Source organism: Zootoca vivipara, chromosome 1 (assembly GCF_965207765.1).
Source record: "Zootoca vivipara chromosome 1, rZooViv2.hap1.1, whole genome shotgun sequence".
In the NCBI taxonomy this organism is placed as follows: Eukaryota; Metazoa; Chordata; class Lepidosauria; order Squamata; family Lacertidae; genus Zootoca; species Zootoca vivipara.
In genome coordinates this window covers 58,740,502-58,760,538 of record NC_142582.1, presented here as the reverse complement: position 1 = coordinate 58,760,538, position 20,037 = coordinate 58,740,502, and the positions used below count along the sequence as shown (strand labels likewise).

General features: G+C 43.6%; 1 protein-coding gene across 3 annotated transcripts in view; it reads right to left on the bottom strand.

Moving 5' to 3' along the window:
• The window catches only part of EPS8L2 (EPS8 signaling adaptor L2), an 89,040-nt gene that overhangs the window by 21,477 nt on the left and 47,526 nt on the right, over positions 1 to 20,037 (bottom strand). The window contains exons 4-8 of one of the 3 annotated variants that reach the window (XM_035122136.3): positions 10,524 to 10,588; positions 6,287 to 6,448; positions 5,302 to 5,451; positions 4,717 to 4,796; positions 2,988 to 3,133 (exon numbers count right to left, since the gene is read on the bottom strand). In XM_035122136.3, the coding sequence (XP_034978027.1) occupies positions 2,988 to 3,133; positions 4,717 to 4,796; positions 5,302 to 5,451; positions 6,287 to 6,448; positions 10,524 to 10,588 (603 nt within the window). The remainder of the gene's footprint in view (positions 1 to 2,987; positions 3,134 to 4,716; positions 4,797 to 5,301; positions 5,452 to 6,286; positions 6,449 to 10,523; positions 10,589 to 20,037) is intronic. The other 2 variants (XM_035122154.3, XM_088653138.1) reach the window with 2 other exon arrangements.

Sequence of the window (20,037 nt, the reverse complement as noted above, 5' to 3'; positions counted from 1 at the left end):
CAAAAAGACAGATGTAAAAGTAACCTGCATAAATTCAAGAGACAGTGCATGCAATGTTTCTGGTAGACACTCCCGCACCCACCCACTTTGCATTTGTAAGATTGAGAAGGAAACAAATTATTTAAGGGTTTAGATTATTTTTCAGTGGCAAGAAGCAAGGATTCGGGCAAACAAGTCAGAAAACAGAAAATGGGAGCAACTGACATTGAGCCACTACCCATCTGCCTACATGTCATGTCATCTCCAAGTCAGGGAATTAAGTGACTCGTTCAGGCAGGTATTAAGTATGCCTTAGTGAGGAAGCTGCCGCATCAAGCCCTCACTTTTCATTCAGAGGATTACTGTAATGTTCTCCACTGTACATGTCCAACTCCATCTTTTCAGAGTGCAGAAAGCAAAAAATTGTTTTAGTGTCAGTAAGTATGATATGAAAACATTGACAAAATGTGCTGTGAAAACTGATATTTGGGGTGGGTGGGGGGGGAAACTAACTAGGAAACACCAGCAATCTTACAATGTATTTTTAGTTTTCTCAAAAAGACAATGACCATCAATTTTCAATTTGAGGGTGCCAGTATGAGGAGTGTCTTTTAAAAAATTCTGTGCAACTTCGGCTGCTCTCTTTTTCGCTTCTGAGTGGGCAGCTAATCAGAAGAAGAAGAGTTTGGATTTGATATCCCGCTTTATCACTACCCGAAGGAGTCTCAAAGTGGCTAACATTCTCCTTTCCCTTCCTCCCCCGCAACAAACACTCTGTGAGGTGAGCAGGGCTGAGAGACTTCAGAGAAGTGCGACTAGCCCAAGGTCACCCAGCAGCTGCATGTGGAGGAGCGGAGACGCGAACCCGGTTCACTAGATTACAATTCTACTGCTATTAACCACTATACCACACTGGCTCTCTCTGCTACACTCATAGCTCAAGATTCAGGTAGGTAGCCGTGTTGGTCTGATGCAGTCGAAATAAAAAATTAAAGAATAGTTCAGTAGCACCTTAGAGACCAACTAATGGAACACACAAGTACACATCACCTGGGAAACTAGTTGATTCCACAGGCTGATAGGTTTTTGTACCCATCTGATTGATGGCACAGCAAAGACATTTGTTACTTATATGAACATAATCAAAACACCCATATCCCATTACAGTTCTACATTATTTCCATTATGCAAAACTAGATTTTAAAATAGCACAATATTGTTCAGGATCAGAGACCAGCAGATTTAACCATTTAATTTTTTTCTATGGGAAAGATGTTTTTGGTCCAATATACAGTATGTTCAAGGCAGCTTAAGACTTTCAGTTTGAAGAAGTTTTCAAAGGTGAATTAATGCAGTACACAATAAATACAGAACACATGCCTTCACTTCAGTGAATGGCTTAATGCTTTTAACTTCAGTCTGACTAGCTGCATGTTAACAGGTAATGCTTTCCCTCTGGCTAGAGCTCTCCATGATGGGTTAAAGGGTGTTCTGTTTTGCTGCCTGCCATGCAGCTATTAAAACACATAGTGTCTTTGTTTACATAATAATGGTGCCATCTCTGCTCTGGTCCTTCTGCTATTCTGTAGTAGAAATTCTCCAGTCTTTCCTAATAGTCTTATGTTGAGAAAAGCTGTATGCCATCAAGTTGTGCTTAAGCCTGTATGAAAACAGCAGGCTGGTAGAAACATATTGTTTCCTTTTGCAGCATCCCTGATGGAGCGTACCTGAAGGAGCACCTCCACCCCCATCGTTTAGCTGTGAGGGCCTTCTGGCAGTTCCCTCACTGTGAGAAGTGAGGTTACACGGAACCAGGCAGAGGGCCAGTGGCGTAGCTAGCTGCCTAGGTGCCTGGGGCGGCAAACCCGTTTCCGTCACGACGCATGCATCATGATGCACGGCACATGCGCGCACAGGAGGCATATGGTGCGGTGGCGCGGCAAACCCCGCGAGCAAGCCATGGAGTGAAGCACTGGCAGTCTTGCTTGCATCAGGGCTTCCCCTCGATGGCAGCGATGCAAGCGAGACTGCCTCACTCCTCGGCTTGCTTGCGGGGTTTGCCACAGTGCCGCGTCGTACATATGCCTCCTGTCCAGCCTGCTGCCTCCCGCCCAGCCTGCTGCCCGGGGCGGCACGCCCTCACAGCCCCCCATTACTATGCCACTGCAGAGGGCCTTCTCGGTAGTGACACCCACCCTGTGGAACCCCCTCCCATCAGATGTCAAGGAAATAAAAAACTATCTGACTTTTAGAAGACACCTGAAGGCAACCCTGTATCGGGAAATTTTTAATGTCTAATGTTTTACCATTTTTTATGTGCTCTAAGCTGCCCAGAGTCATCTGCTCTCCCTTCCTACCCATTGGAGCAAGCAGGACCCTCATGTTGCAGTATGGGAGGGGGAGAGAGGAGGCTGGGCAGTGGGACTACGATGAGAGAAGTTATGGCTGCATCCTTTATCATTGCTGTGGGGTGATAGGCAGAAATGATGATTCTCTAGGTTTTTGACAATGCTATCATATAGCGTCACCTTCCCCACCCTGGTAGCCTTCAGATGTTTTGGACTACAACTCCCATCAGTCCCAACACTGGCTGGGGATGGAAGTTATAGTACAAAACGTCTGGGGGCCAACAGAAAAAGGCTGGCATAGAAAAATTAGTACAATTAACTTTTGTTGGAAATGCATGCAACCTTGGTGGGATGGATTCAGTCTCATTTATAATATACTTTGGATGCATACAGCACCTAGTACAATGAATAAGCATTATTCAAGCTATTAAAAATGCTTTTCAGTTTAAGGATCATTTGCTTTAATTACTACAGCGAAATAAATGCTTGCCACCTGAGTGGTTAAAATGGAGAAATCAATGAAGATGAATAGAGATTTCCCTGTTCTACTGGGAAACAGCACATGCCTAATCATGTTAGGACAACATGGGTGAATCACAACCCAAAGCAGATGCTTGCATTAGTCATCAATCTGAACTAGTCACCAACTGCCTTCTATACCTGGCTCATGATGCTGTGAAGGAGGAGCCACTCGATTCTGGTTGTTCTTTGGTGAGCCTCTTGCTTCATACTGGAAAGGAATTGGAGCTGGCCCTTGAGGTGGTGGGAGGATGGATTGTCTCTGTTTAATCTTCTCTTGGTTTACCCTGCAAGGAAAGCAATGGATCACTCCTTTTACCAGGACACCCTGTCTATGACTAATAGCTACAAGGTTTTGGGTAGTCATTTATGATATCCCTGCTGTCCAAACGCACTAGATACTGGTGTGGGATAAACAGTTGGCAACAACCAATAATACTTTTATGCACTCCCTCCTAACCTGTGAAAAGTTGCAAGGGAGGAGCTACCAGGTTTATTTTCCTTAGGTAAACGAAACACAGGGTCTTTCCTTTATTTACAACTACACCAGCAGAGCATAAGTGGAGGCAAACTAACTAGGCAGTTCCCTGAATATCAACTCTGGCTGCACCGAAGGGACAGGGGAACCTTCCTCAACAATGTGAGATGGGGCAGAAAGGGATTCTGGATGGAGGAGAAGATGGGGACACTTCCCTCTGTGAACTTCCTAACTTAAAATCCAAGGCTGATTTTGGGTGACTCTCCCCTTCCTGCAGAAGCTTCCCACTTCCCACATCGCTAAGGAAGCCCCCACCCCAACCCTGACATTCAGTAAAGCTTTTTGGGGGAAGGGATGCAGATGGCTGCAGTGGGAAGGGTGGATGGGAAACTTTCCTTCTGTCAACTTCCTTAAAGTAAGATCTTAGAAACCAAACTAGGAGACTCCCAACTATCAATAAATTGTTTCCTAATACACCTAAAAAGGGAATGGCTGGCCAGCAGCCATGACAATATTGTACAGAACTGTTTTTATATTGGTTTAATGGTGTGGATTGCCACTTCTGTGGGGGTTGCATCCCATACTGCTTGGGTAATGTTTAAACAAGGAGACCACACAGGAGAGATGGGTAAATTATGTACTTCCCTAGGCAACTGCCATTGGCTCACAGCAAGATGTAGTGCTGGCATGGGGATTAAGCATGATACCTGTGCTACCCACATCATCTCCCTGCTTAAACATGAGTAAAGCAGAGAGTGAACTTAACCATGCCAAGATGAGATTTATGCAATTCATTCATTCACTAAAGTCCCAACAATTCCCATTTCCATGTAGTAAAAGAAAGAAAGAAATAAACAATGAAGTCTAGCTCAAAGACAACAGAGGAATTGCTTCAGTATATGATAGGATTGAATGTGGGCACATCCTAGTATCGTCAGGATATTGTATCTGTAAATGGAACCCATCAAGATGACTCATGTTCCTTAGAAGTTAGGGTATCAAAAATAATCCCTTGGACAAACAAGAGTTTGTGCTGCCAGAGGAAGTTTGCAGCACACCAGACATATGCTGTAAGCCACCCAGAGTGGCAGGGGAAACCCAGACAGATGGGTGGGGTATTATTATTATTATTATTATTATTATTATTATTATTATTAATTTGTTTCTCTGCCCTTGTTGCTCAAAATTTCACAAGGCTGTGCCTAATTTTACTGTCCTTTAATCCTAATGTGTTCATCTCCAAGGGACACACCTAGTACTTCAATAACTTGAAAGGAGCAGGAAATTAAACTAAGGGTGGATCATGAGCTTTGTGACTTCTGCAGAGTAGGGCAAGCGAAGCTTCTTCCCAGTTTACTTGCTGGAGCCTGCCTGTCCACAGCACCCACTTACTTGAGAGTTTGTGGCCGTATCTTCTTTCCAAACTTATGGTCAGCAAGTGCACTTTCTATGTCCTCATGTACCATCTCTGCCTAAAACACAAGATCAGGTTGGTCTCAAGAGAAGAAATGGCTCATGGCAGAAATTTAAGAATGCATGTAAGAATGCAAATGGAACTAGGTCTTATAAACAAATGCTGCATTAAAAAATGTTTCATTGTACTATGCTCTGTGTGGTTGGTTGTTGTTGTTTTTTAGCTTTGCAGCTACAAACACACTGGAAATCACAGTTCCATATGTGATTGCAAAGTTTTTGTGGGATTCGCTCCCGCAAAAGCTTTGCACGGCAGTCCTTGGCTGCCATCAAGAGTTTTCTGTATGTACATCCCTTCCCTTGCACATTAAGCACTGCAGATGGAAGAAATGCTTTTCTCTGCTAATACTGACAACAGGCGATCCTTGCTTGTGTGTGGGTGCAGAGCTGGAACACGGTCACAGTGCAGTCATACTTGCGCACCAACATTTTCTCATCTAGCACCAAGCTGCTAAAATATACCATGTTGTTTTTACCTCCCCTCCCTTCCCCACCCTTGTTTACCTCCACCTCATCGCAGTTAAAGAAATGAATGTCAGGCTTGTGCTGCTCTGAGTCTTGACACACTAGCAGGAGTATGGATGAGTACCGCATCTGATTCAGCACAGTTTGGCAGAGCTGGACTGTTGGCAGAAGGAAGTCCTCTAGCTCTTCCTGAAAGACAAATCAGAGACAAGACAGACAGACAGACAGACAGACAGACAGACAGACAGACAGACAGACAGACAGACAGACACACACACACACACACACACACACACACACACACATTTAGTTACAAGCTGCATTTATTCATTGTAATAACCATTCCTGGGGGAAAAGGGCAATGAAAATGATGGCATCTGATTCACTCAGTGTACAGTACTTTAAATCCATTAGTAGCTACAGCTGCATGAAGGCAATTGGACAAAATTGTTGCTGGCACATGTGAAGTTTCTGGGCGTTTCTTAGCTGGTAGGAAAGAGAGACAATTTTTTTGTAAGGAGGCCAACAAAACTTCATTATATTGCCTCCTCCCTTTGCTATCAATCTTGAGCATCATGTAAAAATACAATGTCTTAAAGACTTGTCACTTCTATGTTTGCAAAGACAATTTGTGTGCATGAGTAACATACTCTATCAAATCCCAGCCAGAAATAGGAACTGGAACACTACAGAAGCTGTTCCCACAGGTGTAGCCATGTTCATTTGTGGCAGCAAAATTAGTAGACAGTGTACATGCAATTACATGACTTCCCCCAGAGAATCCTAGGAACTGCAGTTTGTGAAGGGTGCTGCAAATTTCAGCTGTGTAAAAATCTACAGTTCCCTAGATTTTTTGAGGGGGGGAGGGTGCTTTAAATGTATGGTGTATATGCAGCCAGAGAGTCTTGTGGGAGATCTCCCAGTTTACATGCTTGGCAAAAGCCAAGGCATGGGCCCCCTACTTTTCAAAATTTTGTTATCTCTATGGGAGCTTTTGTTATGTGAATAGTGAATTACTGCTTACCTGAGTTTCACAGTCCAGCAGTCGGATGGATTTGTCATTCACTTGCAACAGCATCTCTTGGGCCCAGATCTTCTCTTTGGAAGTCAGCTGTTTGAGTTTCCTGATGGCATCGTCCACTGTTACAATGGCCTCACTCTTATCCATGATGAAGGTGGCTAAATGCTGTAAAGGGGGAAAACAATGGTGGGCAGGGTGAAAGGAAAGCATCCCGATTAAGCAGGACGTCACAAGCCATTTTAATCCATATGAGCTGAAAATTCAGAAAATTCATGCAGTCACTATGTTGGAGTCTCACCTGCTTGCATAACAAATGCAGCTAATAGCAACATGGATTTTTACTCTTTCCACATACAACTGCACAGTAGTGCCTGGTCAACCCCCGATTCTGTGGTGTGGTTACAAACAGAAATGTTTCCTACAGGTCTACCTTCCTTTGATTGCTTTGATTGACAGCAGTGAACAAAACAATTTCTAATGATGATGATGATAATTCCAGTACATATATAAAAATCACATTACGAGGCATCAAAACTGGACTTTCTACAGAGTACACTTGGCCTGCAGACCAATGCTGGCTCCCTCATCATGTACCTGCTTGTAAGCACATACGTGTAAACATGTGTTGATTGCATTGGCATGTCCCATTGTTAGGTGTACAATTAAAACAGCATTAGGCACACACCTAAACAATGTAATGGTGTGCATTGATCCATTCTTAGTTCCATCTCTCCACACTGCATAGTTGTGTGTTTGTGCCAGTGCTAGGAATGTAGCTTTCTCCAGGCAGTAGAAAGCCAGCCAGGCATGATTGTACTTGCAGTCATTTCCAGCTCAGCTCTAAACCTGTTGTCCTGGTTAAGAAAGCATTCAGCTTTTATAACATGAAATGATCTCTAGACCTCAGGATGTTCATGCACAGGCTGCTCTTGTATGGTTTGTATTTATAACAATGCCATGACCAAGCAACACTGCAATGCCACTGGGCAGTGCAAGGATGCACACATAAAAGATTGTGTTTTACTAATCTCTCTTTGCTTGCCATTGTTGCCAGCCTGAACAGCTGTTCTTCCTGGACTCAGTAAAAATCACATAATACTTCCCTCTGTGGTTTTATCAGCCAGCAGAGGGAAGCATGAAACAAGTGCAAGAGAGCACATTTGCCTTTCTCACATTATACTTAATCCATGCCTTCAGTATCTACCACAAAGGAAACAGCTTGCCCCAGCTTTGGGAAACTCTTCTCCAATCATTCAGTTTCACACATTCCTTCCCTCCATCCTATTCTGACAACAGAAGCTGACACCCTGAACTGCTTTCTTCCCTCGGTCCTGAAACATACGCCATTTTGAAAACCCAAAAGACTGGGTCCCCTTCCCAAGGAGGCATTGCGATAGGATAGGGTACATCAGGATGTCTTACTGCAGGTTGGTGCATTAAAATGATGTAACATATAGTTGACCTTTGAATTGTTAGAGCAAGATTGGCACTCTTAGGGCTGCTGCGGTTGGCGGTGGTCTGTGCACAACTGCTATGCGCATATGGAGCTGTCATTTCCATCTACCAGCAGCTTCATGAGGGCCAACAGAGCAAGATAATGATCGCTGCTATTTTAGAGTTGTATCCAACATGCACAGAAAGCAAGCTTGCACAACAGATCTTCCCCCAAAGCCTCTCCAAAAGGTAAGAGGAATGTACCAAGAATTGTTGGCTGTGTCATATAGGGTGGTGGCATGGAATCATCATGAACTGAGTGGAGAGATTTTGTGTTCCACTGCAACAAGATTCCTCCATCTAGTTTTTGGTGATGCCCCATAAGACACAGCCCATAATGTTTGGCATGTCCCCCTGACTACCTAGAGAGGATTTCTGCAGGGTGCATAAGGCTACAGGGAGAGGAAAACATACGAAGTGCAGGCTTCCTCCTGGTCATGCAAAGATGTAACCCTTTATTGCTTACTGACAAAGTCAAAAATCTAACAACAAACTTGCACAGAAAGGAAGATTAAAAAACATGCTGTTTGGTAAATATCTGTCTCTATAGATACAGATGCATATCTATGTGTGTGAACAAACTGCCAATTTGACAGCTATCACACTTGCTTTGACTAAAGTTCAAGGGGAAAGAACAGCTTACAGCTGAGCAACCATAATTAACAGAGATCAAAATGCATTCTAGTTGCAGGAGAGAGTAAAGTCTACTTTCCAGTGGAAGTGACCGCAATGATTTTATTGCTTAGTTGCAAAAAATATGTCCAGTGTTTGATTTCTTTAAAAGGAAGGAAATACAGCTCCAGTCTTCCTAGGTGCTATACCATCTGCTCCCTTTTCTTAAATGTGTGGGACCAGATTATTATTTGCCCGTTTTGGACAGAGTAGTTTTTAAACATGCAATCTAAACAAGTGGAGCATTTGTGCTTTCATCCATGTAGAATGAACGTGTAAACAGGAAAGGGATAGCAGCTGGCAGTCCCATCACCTCTCATTCACATGTTCACACAAACCTGTGAACACAGTCTGCACATGCCTTCCCCAACCTGGTGCCCTGATGGTGGTCAGGACTGATGGGGCTTGTAGTCCAAAACATATGGAGGGAATATGGTTGGGGAAAGCTAGTTTATGCCATATTTGTCGATTAATGCACAGCATTTTCAGTTACAAGGGTCTCAGGGTCAAACTAGTGATGTTAAATGCATCTTTAAAATAGCATCAGCTGGCTGCCTGGGTCTAATTGTTATCCACCAATGGCTCCAGCGGGGAATTTCCTGCAAAGCAAATATGAGCTTCAGAAGAGGAATCTTCTTTAGAATCTCAGCAGAAGAGGAAAGGACAGAAAAGTTGTTGAGGTTTTTTGGGAAAAGTTTTTGAACTTCATTGTTGTCGAGTTTTTGAGCTATTTTAAAGGAAAATCGCCAAAAATGACACTGCCAACATGGGTTGCCATACACCCAGATTTTCCCGGACATTCTAGCGATTTCTGCCCAGACGCTGCTTCTGACTGCAGTATTCCGGATATGTCCAGGAAGTTCTGGATGTATGGAAACCCTAGTTTTGATCCATAAATACATACAACTAATGCAATTTGATTTTAAAACACCTGCAAATTACGTAAAGATGCACATAAGGACATAGCTAGATTGGCCCTCAAAGGGCAGCCCTGGAAAGGATCTTTGGGGGAGCTACTGCTGCCAGTCAGAGTAGCTAAAACTGGTTTGATTTTTTTTAAAAAAAACTATTTTATGCAATACAGCCCAGCTTCTTACATTCACAGGATATTTTACAGATATTTTCCCAAGTCCTGCTTAAATTCTAATCCAGACAAATACAGCAGCATAACTATTACCACTAACATTACTACCACAGTGTCTTGGCTCAAGAAGGTTTGTGGCAGTGTATAGACACGTGTAGCAATATTATTTTAAAACACTACTTGAACATCATTTCACTCATTTTGAAAAAGACCGTCTTTTATCAGTTTTCTTTCCAATTCCCTTCCTGCAAGAGAATTTCAAGTTATTGCATGTCAGGCCTTGATTGGAGGGGGAGGGAAACCTGTTTTCCCTCTGCCTCCCCAAAGGCAACACACCCCAGATATTCACATCTCCAGGTACTAAATGACCTACATTGTGACTAAGCCACATGTGGAAGAAAATTACATATGTAAGAACTCATTGTCATTCAGCACTCCTTGACTTTGACATTGATGATGATGATTTGTAAGTTGAATGGTCATTGCCATTCAAATGATGTGCCCCATCATGTGATCAATTACTTGCCCCCCCCATTGGCACCCCTGCCCGTGTGTTGCTTGTGTGGCCCCCCCCCCCGGTCACATTTTTAAGAAAGCAAAGCCATGCACATCACCATTTAAAGAAGGGCCTCCTTGAGAGGCTATTAAGTACAGAGCCTAAAATTACCCAAGCACATGAGAAACACTGATCTAGGTAATCTCTGCAAGGCCACTGGGAAGAGGAAATCAGTGAACATTTTCCCCAGCACCTGAGCGAAGGGAAAGCAGGGCAAAGATCAAGAGTCATTACCAACTTCCAGTAACTCCAGCACATGATGCATTGGGGTTCTACTGCTTGTTTGTAATAAGTCTTCTGGCATATGACCCAGGAAGCATGATTATAAAAATGTAACTAGAAGGATCAATGTCCTCCTATAAATGGTGCAATATCAGTATCATTTCTAATTCTATGCAATTTATTGCTCATTCATATGAGTTTCCCTGACTCACCTGTACATGGTACTGTGACGTCTCATGCATAATGACGTTAGAGTTGGAATACTTCTTCCTCTGCTCTGCGGAAAGGAAATGAAATGAAATGAGGCTTAGTTTTTACGGCAATTGATTGGCAGAGTAAGGCCCAAGCTAGACATCATCTTGGGATATGTGTGGTCCCAACCCTACAAAGAGAGGGGCATCCAGCGCAGTCTCGAGCAGGTCGGCCGCCCTGGCGCTGAGGGGCGGGGATCGCTCCGGCGCCCCCGCCCTCGCAGGGCTTAGCATGGCTTCCGCGCGGCTTTGCCGCGCAGCGCCCTACCTACCAGCCAGGCGCCCCGCGCCACCAGGACTCTACCTAGAGCCGGCCCTGGGGGCATCATGGCTCTCTTGTAAGGCATCCCTTTCACTACAGGCATTTTTCATGTCAAAGAATCTGAGGCAACAGGGCTGGGAAAGATACCTGCATAAGACCTTAGAGACTCACTGCTGGTCAGAGCTTCAACCCAGGCTAAGAGGACCAGCAGCTGTACAAAGCAGGCTGCTGAGATTATGGAGACTGTGGACAGGAGAGCTCTAACAGAGGAGGTACGGTGGGCAGGAATTTGGGACATTTAAGACAAACACCACCACCTTTAACACTGGGCTCACTTCTGGTTTCAGGGTATAAACTGCCTCTTCAAGGCCCTGTTACTACAGAAAGTGTGATAACCACATAAATAGGTGAAAATGGCTTTTACTATGTCAGTCCATCTACCTGAGTATTATCTCCAGCTTGCCGATTTTCCACTCTGTATACCTCCCCCCACTTGAACACATTGTTCTCACAATAATGTTATAAGGGATAAACAAAGTTAGGAATCCCACGTTTGCCCCCCATTTTAATGTTTGCTTGATCCTTATGCCCAGCTATAACTTACACAGATAGGCTCTTTGGTTTCTTCCCTTCCCCTTCACATTTATTGCATTAATCAAACACTGCTAGCAATACGTTATTAACAGCATTCTCATTTTTATTGCACAGGCAGTCAAGCACGTTGCCATGATTTCAAAGGCCACCAGTAAGAGGATTTCTACCGGTTCCTTGACTATAAGCGGCTTAAATAACAGGAAAGTGAGAAACAAATAAATAATATAATGGGAAAGAAAAAATAGTGTGTGTACAGTGGGAAATAAATAACTTTTAGCATGTCACTTGTACTTCTCAGAAAAACTATAGTCTAAGTAGAACCTCAAATACACACAAGTCCCAGTCACATTGCCCCAAACAAAAGCCATGAAACAGTTGATGCTTAAGATCGGTCCAGGAGAGGTCTGCATGGTGGGGCCCTCACCCTGGAATGATCTCCCCCAGAGAGATCATGGTCTGTAACCCTCATTGTTGGTCTTCAACCATCAATTAAAAGCATTTTTATTTATCTTTGATTCTGTGTAGGCTGATAATGGGATGCTTAACCTTTAACAACAATATTTAAGTATGCGCTGTACTGAGTTGTTAATATTTATTTTTAGTGTTATATTTGTACTGATGTTTGTGTTATGGTTTTATGTTTGTTGTACATAGCCCTGTGCTGCACATAAACATAAAAATAAATTATAAAAACCCCCAGTGCTCAGTACCAATATAAGTAGGAGAGGTATTTGAATCATAACTTGACAGCAGGAGGGTTGAGGGAGGGAAAGAGTAGGACATTAGGACAACAGAATGGGAGAAGGAACACACAAGAATGTTTTTGCTCAGCAATTCCTACTGGGAGGAACTGATGTTACAGGAATGGTTTGCTAAGCAAAACAGTTAAGCAAAAGTGGCTGGATTAAACCAGTTAAAGCCTGATAAACCTGGTTAAATTCAGGTACTTAGATCAAGATCCAAAGAACTGCACAAGTCTCCACACACACACACACCATTTGCCAAGGGGACTTTGGGCTTGTGTTTCTTGAACAGCCCTCTCTGTGGCATGACAAATCTTTCTTACACAACAATGCAGGTTGGCTAAGAGGGGAAATATCACAAGACCCCTCTGATGAAGATTTGGTTCTTCTGTTCATCTGGGTTGTACTATAAGGCTAAAAATAACCACATGCAAAGTAGGGGAGGGATAAAAGGTACCCCTCACCATTAGGTCCAGTTGTAACCGACTCTGGGGTTGCAGGGCTCATCTCGCGTTATTGGCCAAGGGAGCCGGCATACAGCTTCTGGGTCCTGTGGCCAGCATGACAAAGCCGCTTCTGGCGAACCAGAGCAGCACATGGAAATGCCGTTTACCTTCCCGCTGTAGTGGTACCTAGTTATCTACTTGCACTTTGACGTGCTTTAGAACTGCTAGGTTGGCAGGAGCTGGGACCGAACAATGGGAGCTCACCCCGTCGCGGGGATTCAAACCACCAACCTTCTGATCGACAAGCCCATGTGCTCTAATGCAGAATACCACAGAGTGTAGGGCTGCAGCATTTTAAAAAAGAAAAACCTAAGAACCATTGCTTGTACTCTAAAAGATCCCATTTCTGGCTCACAAGGGGCTCCCCAGATGACTTGTTTATTGAGCATTTGTCCTGATTTGCTTACACAAAGCTTATGTGGAGGTTAGACAATGTCTGGTCTTTATTCAGCATTTGTTCTGATTTGTTTGTGGGGACAATGAACATTCATCCTAATTTGCTTGCACAATAGTTATATATCTTCCTGTTATTCATTTGTTTATTCCACACTATGGAGTGCATTTTCCCATCACTTTTGTAATTGCAAAAAGTCCATTAAAAAAAAACCCACTTTAACTGCACACATCAAAATTTCTGTATGTGTATGAATCTCTCCTGGACAATACTGACAGTATGAAGATGACTGAGGCTGCAGCAGACTCTCCTAATAGTGCAACCTTTACATATCTACTCAGAAGTAAACCCCGTCATGTTCAGTGGGACTCACTACCAGGCAAGTAAAGAACTGTTGAATATCGTTCTAGAGTTCCACCCTCCAAAACAATTTTTGGCTAGGCATTCCATTAATCAGGGAATGAGACTTGATCAGTCAGTCCCTCATGACAACTGTCCATAGTTTTCTGCTCTTGTGGAGTTTTTTATTTTCCTATCTTCTTTATTTCATTCATGCACAACTTTTACAGAGTAAAAACTAGCGAAGATTACCTGGCTTTAGAGTCAATGCCTGTCACTAAGAGGCTGGTAGACGATTAACCATGCCTAGTTCCTCAAAATCTGTATCACAATTATAGGAAGACCTGCTAATAGTAACACTCCCACTTTGAATGCGAGGCACTTAATTGTTAAGGCTGCTCTCCCTCTCACTCCAGCTTGGAAAGCAGATCCTCATCCATGTGGCCATGAAGGTAAGAACTCCCAAGAGCTGGGCTTGCCAGATCAAAGCAAAGCATTTTGCAAGTCTGCTAAGCTACTATGTGAGCTAAGTGAACCCCAAGCTGCTACGTAGGTAGCTCAGATCTTTTAAGAACAGTTCCCGAAGCTTACAGTGTAATCTTGTACAGTACATTGTCCAGTGAATTCAAGGGGGCTTATGGTCAGACAAGTTAGTATAGGATTGCAGCTTTAGTTGCTATGGGTGGGATTCCACTTTGGGCTTTTACATTTTTTTCCATCTATGCAAGCATTGCAGCTTTCCAGATGGAATGACCCCCCCCCCTTGTCCTCCTCCAGGAAGATGTTCTGAAGGTTCTCTGGACCCCACCAGAGCCAATTTCAGGGGTATGAGGAGAGGAGAGGAGAGGAGAGGAGAGGAGAAAAGCCCTGTTGTACAAGTGAAAGCTCTTGGGCACTGCTTCAGCTGATGGGGCTCCTTAGTGAATCCTGCCCTTTATTGTTATTTTTTAAAATTAAAATATTTCTACAGTACAGAGCTTTTTCATCAGTTCAAATCAGTTTGCATCATATTAAAACAAATTAAAACAAAAACAAAACCACACCAACACATTACTGCAGATTTAAGAGTCACAGAAAACCAATTTCTATATTGCCAGCAGCCCAAGCAAGGGATTAGAATAATAAAGGATTTAGACTGCAGTATGGTAAACATGTCTCTTAGCTTACATTCAGGGGGTATAATTTGAATGAGGGCAAATACATACCCCAGGTTTCTTAGATTTACTTTAATTATGGACTAGTGAAGATGATGGAATTAGGTGAGGAGAGAGATTAGGTTTAAAAATAAAAAAAACTCAAAAATAGGCAGTCATTTATTTAATTGGCAAAAAGGACTGGAACCTGGTGAGATGCACAAGGTAAATGTCTTTGCCTATCACAGGGAGTACAAGTTTAGAATGTTTTTCATGCTTTACTCTTGATGCTGGAACACTGTGAACACAGGAAGAGGATAGGAGGCCACCAAAATAGAATAAGATGAAAGATTCTGCCCACAGGCTTTGAAGTGAACTGATGAAGACTGATTTTAATTCTAAATTAACAGCTCAGTCCTATGTAGTATCATACTCTTCAGATACAAGTCCCACTGAAATAAGTTGGAGTTGCTCCCAAGTGCATGGAATAAAACCATTCATAATTTATACCTGTATTCCCAGATTTCACATCATCATCAGGAAGCACACCTGTGAAGACTGGCTATCAATTGAGGAGTAGGGATAATATAATGCACATATTAAGAATGCAGATACTAAAGTATGCATAAAAATAACATACAAATATACATTATATTAGGGGAAATTGCTTTCTGGGAGACAAAGGGGGAGGGGAGCTTGTTGCAGCAGGAGGGGGATATACCCGTGACTCTTCAACAGTCTGGTTCATATCTGCCTCTTGGCCTCCATCTGCCCACTCTCCTGTTTCAGCTTCTGCCTCTGATTCTGGACTTTTCTCTGCCACAGACTCTCCCAGCTCACTAAGCCGTTACCTCTTCAGCTTCTGCCACCTCCACCTTCCTCTTCTCCCAATTTTCTCCCTTTTTCCCCTCTGACCACTCATGGTTGTCCAACCACCACTCCCTGAGCCCTGAGCCTTCTTCTCTTGGTTGTTCCCCAGTTGGTTCCTCCCACCATTCCTCTGCATCCAACTAGTAAATGTGGATTTATTTTAAAAAGAAAGGGGGGGAATGTGGAAATAGCTCCAAAGCAGTAGATTTTCTGCCTGCATTTCATCATGCAACTGAAAGAGCCTTTGAGATTTGGAATGAAATAACTCAAACAAATAACAATGGAGAAGAACAACTATCACCTGTGAATGAACAGTACACCCATGAGAATATAAACATTCCTTCTCTGACCCCTTGGTCCTTGTCCTAGATTAGCCAGCTAAAAGGGTACAAGTTATGCCTGTGAATTAGATTTCATAAACTTATAGTCAATAAAGGTTATATTGAAGACCAGAGTCTGTTGGTTCCTAGGTCACTGCAATACACTAACTTCATGCTATGCTCTATTTACATGCTATGTTCTATTTACATTGTTAAAAGTTCCTGAAAGTCTAGTTCCCAGGACCTCTCGGAGGTCAAGAGAGACCTAAGCCACTTTCATCTTGTGAGGCCTCAGCCATAAAAATTAAAATTAAAAATTAAAGCATGCCAAAATAAAAGAAGGCCCCCCGGCCCCCAAGAGTGAGTGGTTTATTCATATAACCAGCTAAGGTTTTATCCTACAGATATTTAAATGAGGTTCCACTTGTATATTCCCATTTTAAAATTGAATTTTAAAATTGTATTTAATCTGTATTTTAATTGAATTGTTTCTTTTATGCTTGTTTTGATATTTTTGTTGTTAGCCGCCCTGAGCCCAGCCTTGACTGGGAAGGGCGGGGTATAAATAAAATTATTATTATTATTATTATTATTATTATTATTATTATTAATCTGAGAGGGCATGTTCACTATAATTTTGTGCTATCAGAACTGATATTTTAAAATCTTTAATATGACTAAATCCATATCAGTTAATGACAACAAAAATATCTTTCATCAAATCAAATTTCTTATTAGCTTAAAATTGCTGTTCTGAGAATGTGTCACATTTTGGTCTAATGTGCATGAAAACAAGTTGTGAAACTTATCAAATGTGGGGGAAATCAACAAATTTAGTAAGCTGAGGGCCCCCCTTTGAGTTTGAGGCACTGGGTCAATTGGCCCTCTTTCCCCGCTCCCCGACTAGCCCGGCTAGTCACACAACCTTTTTTAAATGTATCAATGAATTGAGTGTCGGGAGAGGGCTTTCTGCACTTTTAGTTTATTGCCTATTAAAAAGTGCTTCCCCATTTGTACAGTGCTCATTACCTTTCTTCCAAATAGCATTTGGGTACAGGGATATTCTCATACCTAGGGAAAGGTGATGCAGGGGCGTAGCCAGGATGAAAATCAGGGGGGGCAAGGGGCGGGGAGCAAGGGGCGGGGCCAAGGGGCGGGGGCGGGGCCACATCGGAGCAGCCCGAAATCGGGCTGCTCCGACTCCCTCCTCCCCCTCCGCGATAGGAAGGGACGAGGGGGAGCCAGGATCAGCCCGAAATCGGGCTGCTCCGACTCCCTCCTCCACCTCCGCGATCGGAAGGGACGAGGGGGAGCCAGGATTAGCCTGAAATCGGGCTGCTCCGACTCCCTCCTCCCCCTCCGCGATAGGAACGGACGAGGGGGAGCCAGGATCAGCCCGAAATCGGGCTGCTCCGACTCCCTCCTCCCCCTCCGCGATAGGAACGGACGAGGGGGAGCCAGGATCAGCCCGAAATCGGGCTGCTCCGACTCCCTCCTCCCCCTCCGCGATAGGAAGGGACGAGGGGGAGCCAGGATCAGCCCGAAATCGGGCTGCTCCGACTCCCTCCTCCCCCTCCACGATAGGAACGGACGAGGGGGAGCCAGGAACAGCCCGAAATCGGGCTGCTCCGACTCCCTCCTCCCCCTCCGCGATAGGAAGGGACGAGGGGGAGCCAGGATCAGCCCGAAATCGGGCTGCTCCGACTCCCTCCTCCCCCTCTGCAATCGCTGGGGCAGGTGGAGGGAAAGCCCCAGAGCCGCGCAAAGCGGTTGCCTGGCTTTCCCTCCGCCCGCCCCACAGCCAGCCGGCTAGAAGGGACGTCTCCCTTCTCCCTTGCTGGCTGTGGGGCGGAGGGAGGGAAAGCCAGCCAAACGCTTTGCGCGGCTCTGGTGCTTTCCCGCCGCCCGCCCCACAGCCAGCCAGGGAGAAGGGAGACGGCACCGGGCGGGCAGTGGGGCAGGCTGGCCAGTGGCCCTGCTTCTAGGGGGGGGCAATTGCCCCCTCCTGCCCCCCTGCCTACACCCATGAGGTGATGTTACTTCCCCATAGGCAGACTATTCATTGCTATTCTAACTGTTGCATTTGGGATGTGCTTGCACAAAATCTGGAAGGTGTCTTTTGGAAATGGCTTCTGACATTATTGAAAAAAAGACCATTTTTAAATTGTGATAAGTAACAAGATTTCTTTCCCCTCCCCAATGAAATGTAACATATTGCTTGATACTCAAATGTATCAGGAGGGTTTGATAAATGTATGGTCTGGGCTATTACTGATACATTTTCATTGTTTCTTGCAATCATGCAGCAGTTATATTCGTAGCACTATAATGGCAGGTAAAGTCAGGTGATCACCACCACTGTGTTATATAATTAAGTACGGTTTGTTAACGTGTTTGATACTTATGAATTGATACTTCTGCCTGGTGGTAGCAAAAATGGAAAATCAACTTTACAAAATGACACACCAATATTAGAAATTGCAAAAACCTTTATATTCATAACCAACATTGTTGTCCATATGTGTAAAGTGGAGTAGCTTGCCCAGTGAGATGGAGATGCAGTAATAGCCTCCTGGCAGTAGAGCTGCTGATGTTTGCCAATCAGGACTTTTCACGTGGTTTGTTTCAGTGGATCACAGCACTAGTACAACTGGCATTAGTTGAATATGAAATGTCCATAATGAACTATGCTTGACCCTGGCACTAGTTCTTACCTTAAATGTGATCTGGAAGGTATGAGTAAGAATCCTGACCTACGTAATACTTAATGTAAAGATCAGCACACTAATCCTGGGTTACCAGCAAAGTTTAATGATCACCTCCTGCAAGAAAAGCACCACATTGACAACAGAAGCTTCCTCTAAAGGTAAAGTATTAATTCAGGAAATGTACAAATAACAAGTTAGTCATCTCTCACTAAGGTTATGTCCTTTCAACTTCAAATGCAGAGAAGTAAACGGACTAATAAACAGACAGGAATGTGTAGAAAATAAGCAACGGTACAAAGGAGTTTAGGTGTTACTGCACTCAATCACTGAATAAGCCCATCCCCTTTCCATAGGGAATTGCTGGCCCCAAATAGTACTTAAACCCCAGATTTTCATTAGTCAGGTAGCTCACATGCTGTAATGGGGCACCCTCTTTGCCCCTCAATGATTTCAAGGATCATCTCCATGGGCACAAACCAACTGTTTGTTTTATCTGTCTGGCACAGGATGGGAATAGCTTAAAAACCTTAAGTCTTCCAGAAGGCACAGATCCCTGAGACATTGAGTTCCATTAGGCTTCAAGATCACATACCATTATATCCACCTTTCTACCCCCCCCCTAGTGTGGGTCTGTGGTACATTGTTGAATCTACCTCCTGGCTTTTGGGTAGACAGGGACTCCTTAGATCAAGGTGTGTTTGTGCTGTATGATTCGTTGCCGACCTATCTTTAACCTGGGTGTCTGAAGCATACACTGTCTCTTTCATTTCATGTAATAAACCAAGTTTTCTCTATTTCTTGGTGCGTACAACTTCTTTATGGGGCATAAAGTTAAGGGTTTACATGCATTTGTAATGGACACATGTACTGACTCCAGAGAAAGATCCCAATCCTCTCAGCATAGTGCACTGAAAACATGTGAGTGATGGACATGCATGTGGGTGCAGCCACACACACCATAACAGAGCTGTGCAGATGCATCAGCAGAACAAATTCAGAACCCTACTTGTGAGTCTTTTGCATTGCTTCTGTGCCAAAGAGGAGCATGGAAGCTGATAGATCTGGTTCACCTCTTGGGGACTTTCTCCAGTATTATTATGCTTATATTCATATGATGCTAGTTGCATCAATGTTATTCAGGTTAGAAGAAACTCTCTTTTATACTTGTGTTGATATTTTTGCTGTTAGCCGCCCTGAGCCCGGTCTTGACTGGGAAGGGCAGGGTATAAATAAAATTATTATAATATTATTATTATTATTAAGACTCTAAGCCGTGGTTAATAAGTATCATATATCCAAAGAACAGAGTTGTAAGATGAACAAGGCAAGAGGAAAATAAACGTTTCCATTTTCCTTTGTGGAGAGCCATTGACTTATTTTTAAATACAACAGAACTAGAACAATGTTGCTTTGTTGCTGTGAGATGCTATCTTCAGATGATAATCGGGCTCTTCTAAAAACACACCTGGCAAACATCTTACTCTCTCCCGCTCTCATATTCTTTGGTTTGTTGGTTTACTATCTAATCTGTGTTTTTTCCTGCCCTATTTCCATTATGCTACAAGCTTCACCCAACAGGAACACAATGAGTGCGCCCTTTTGTTTC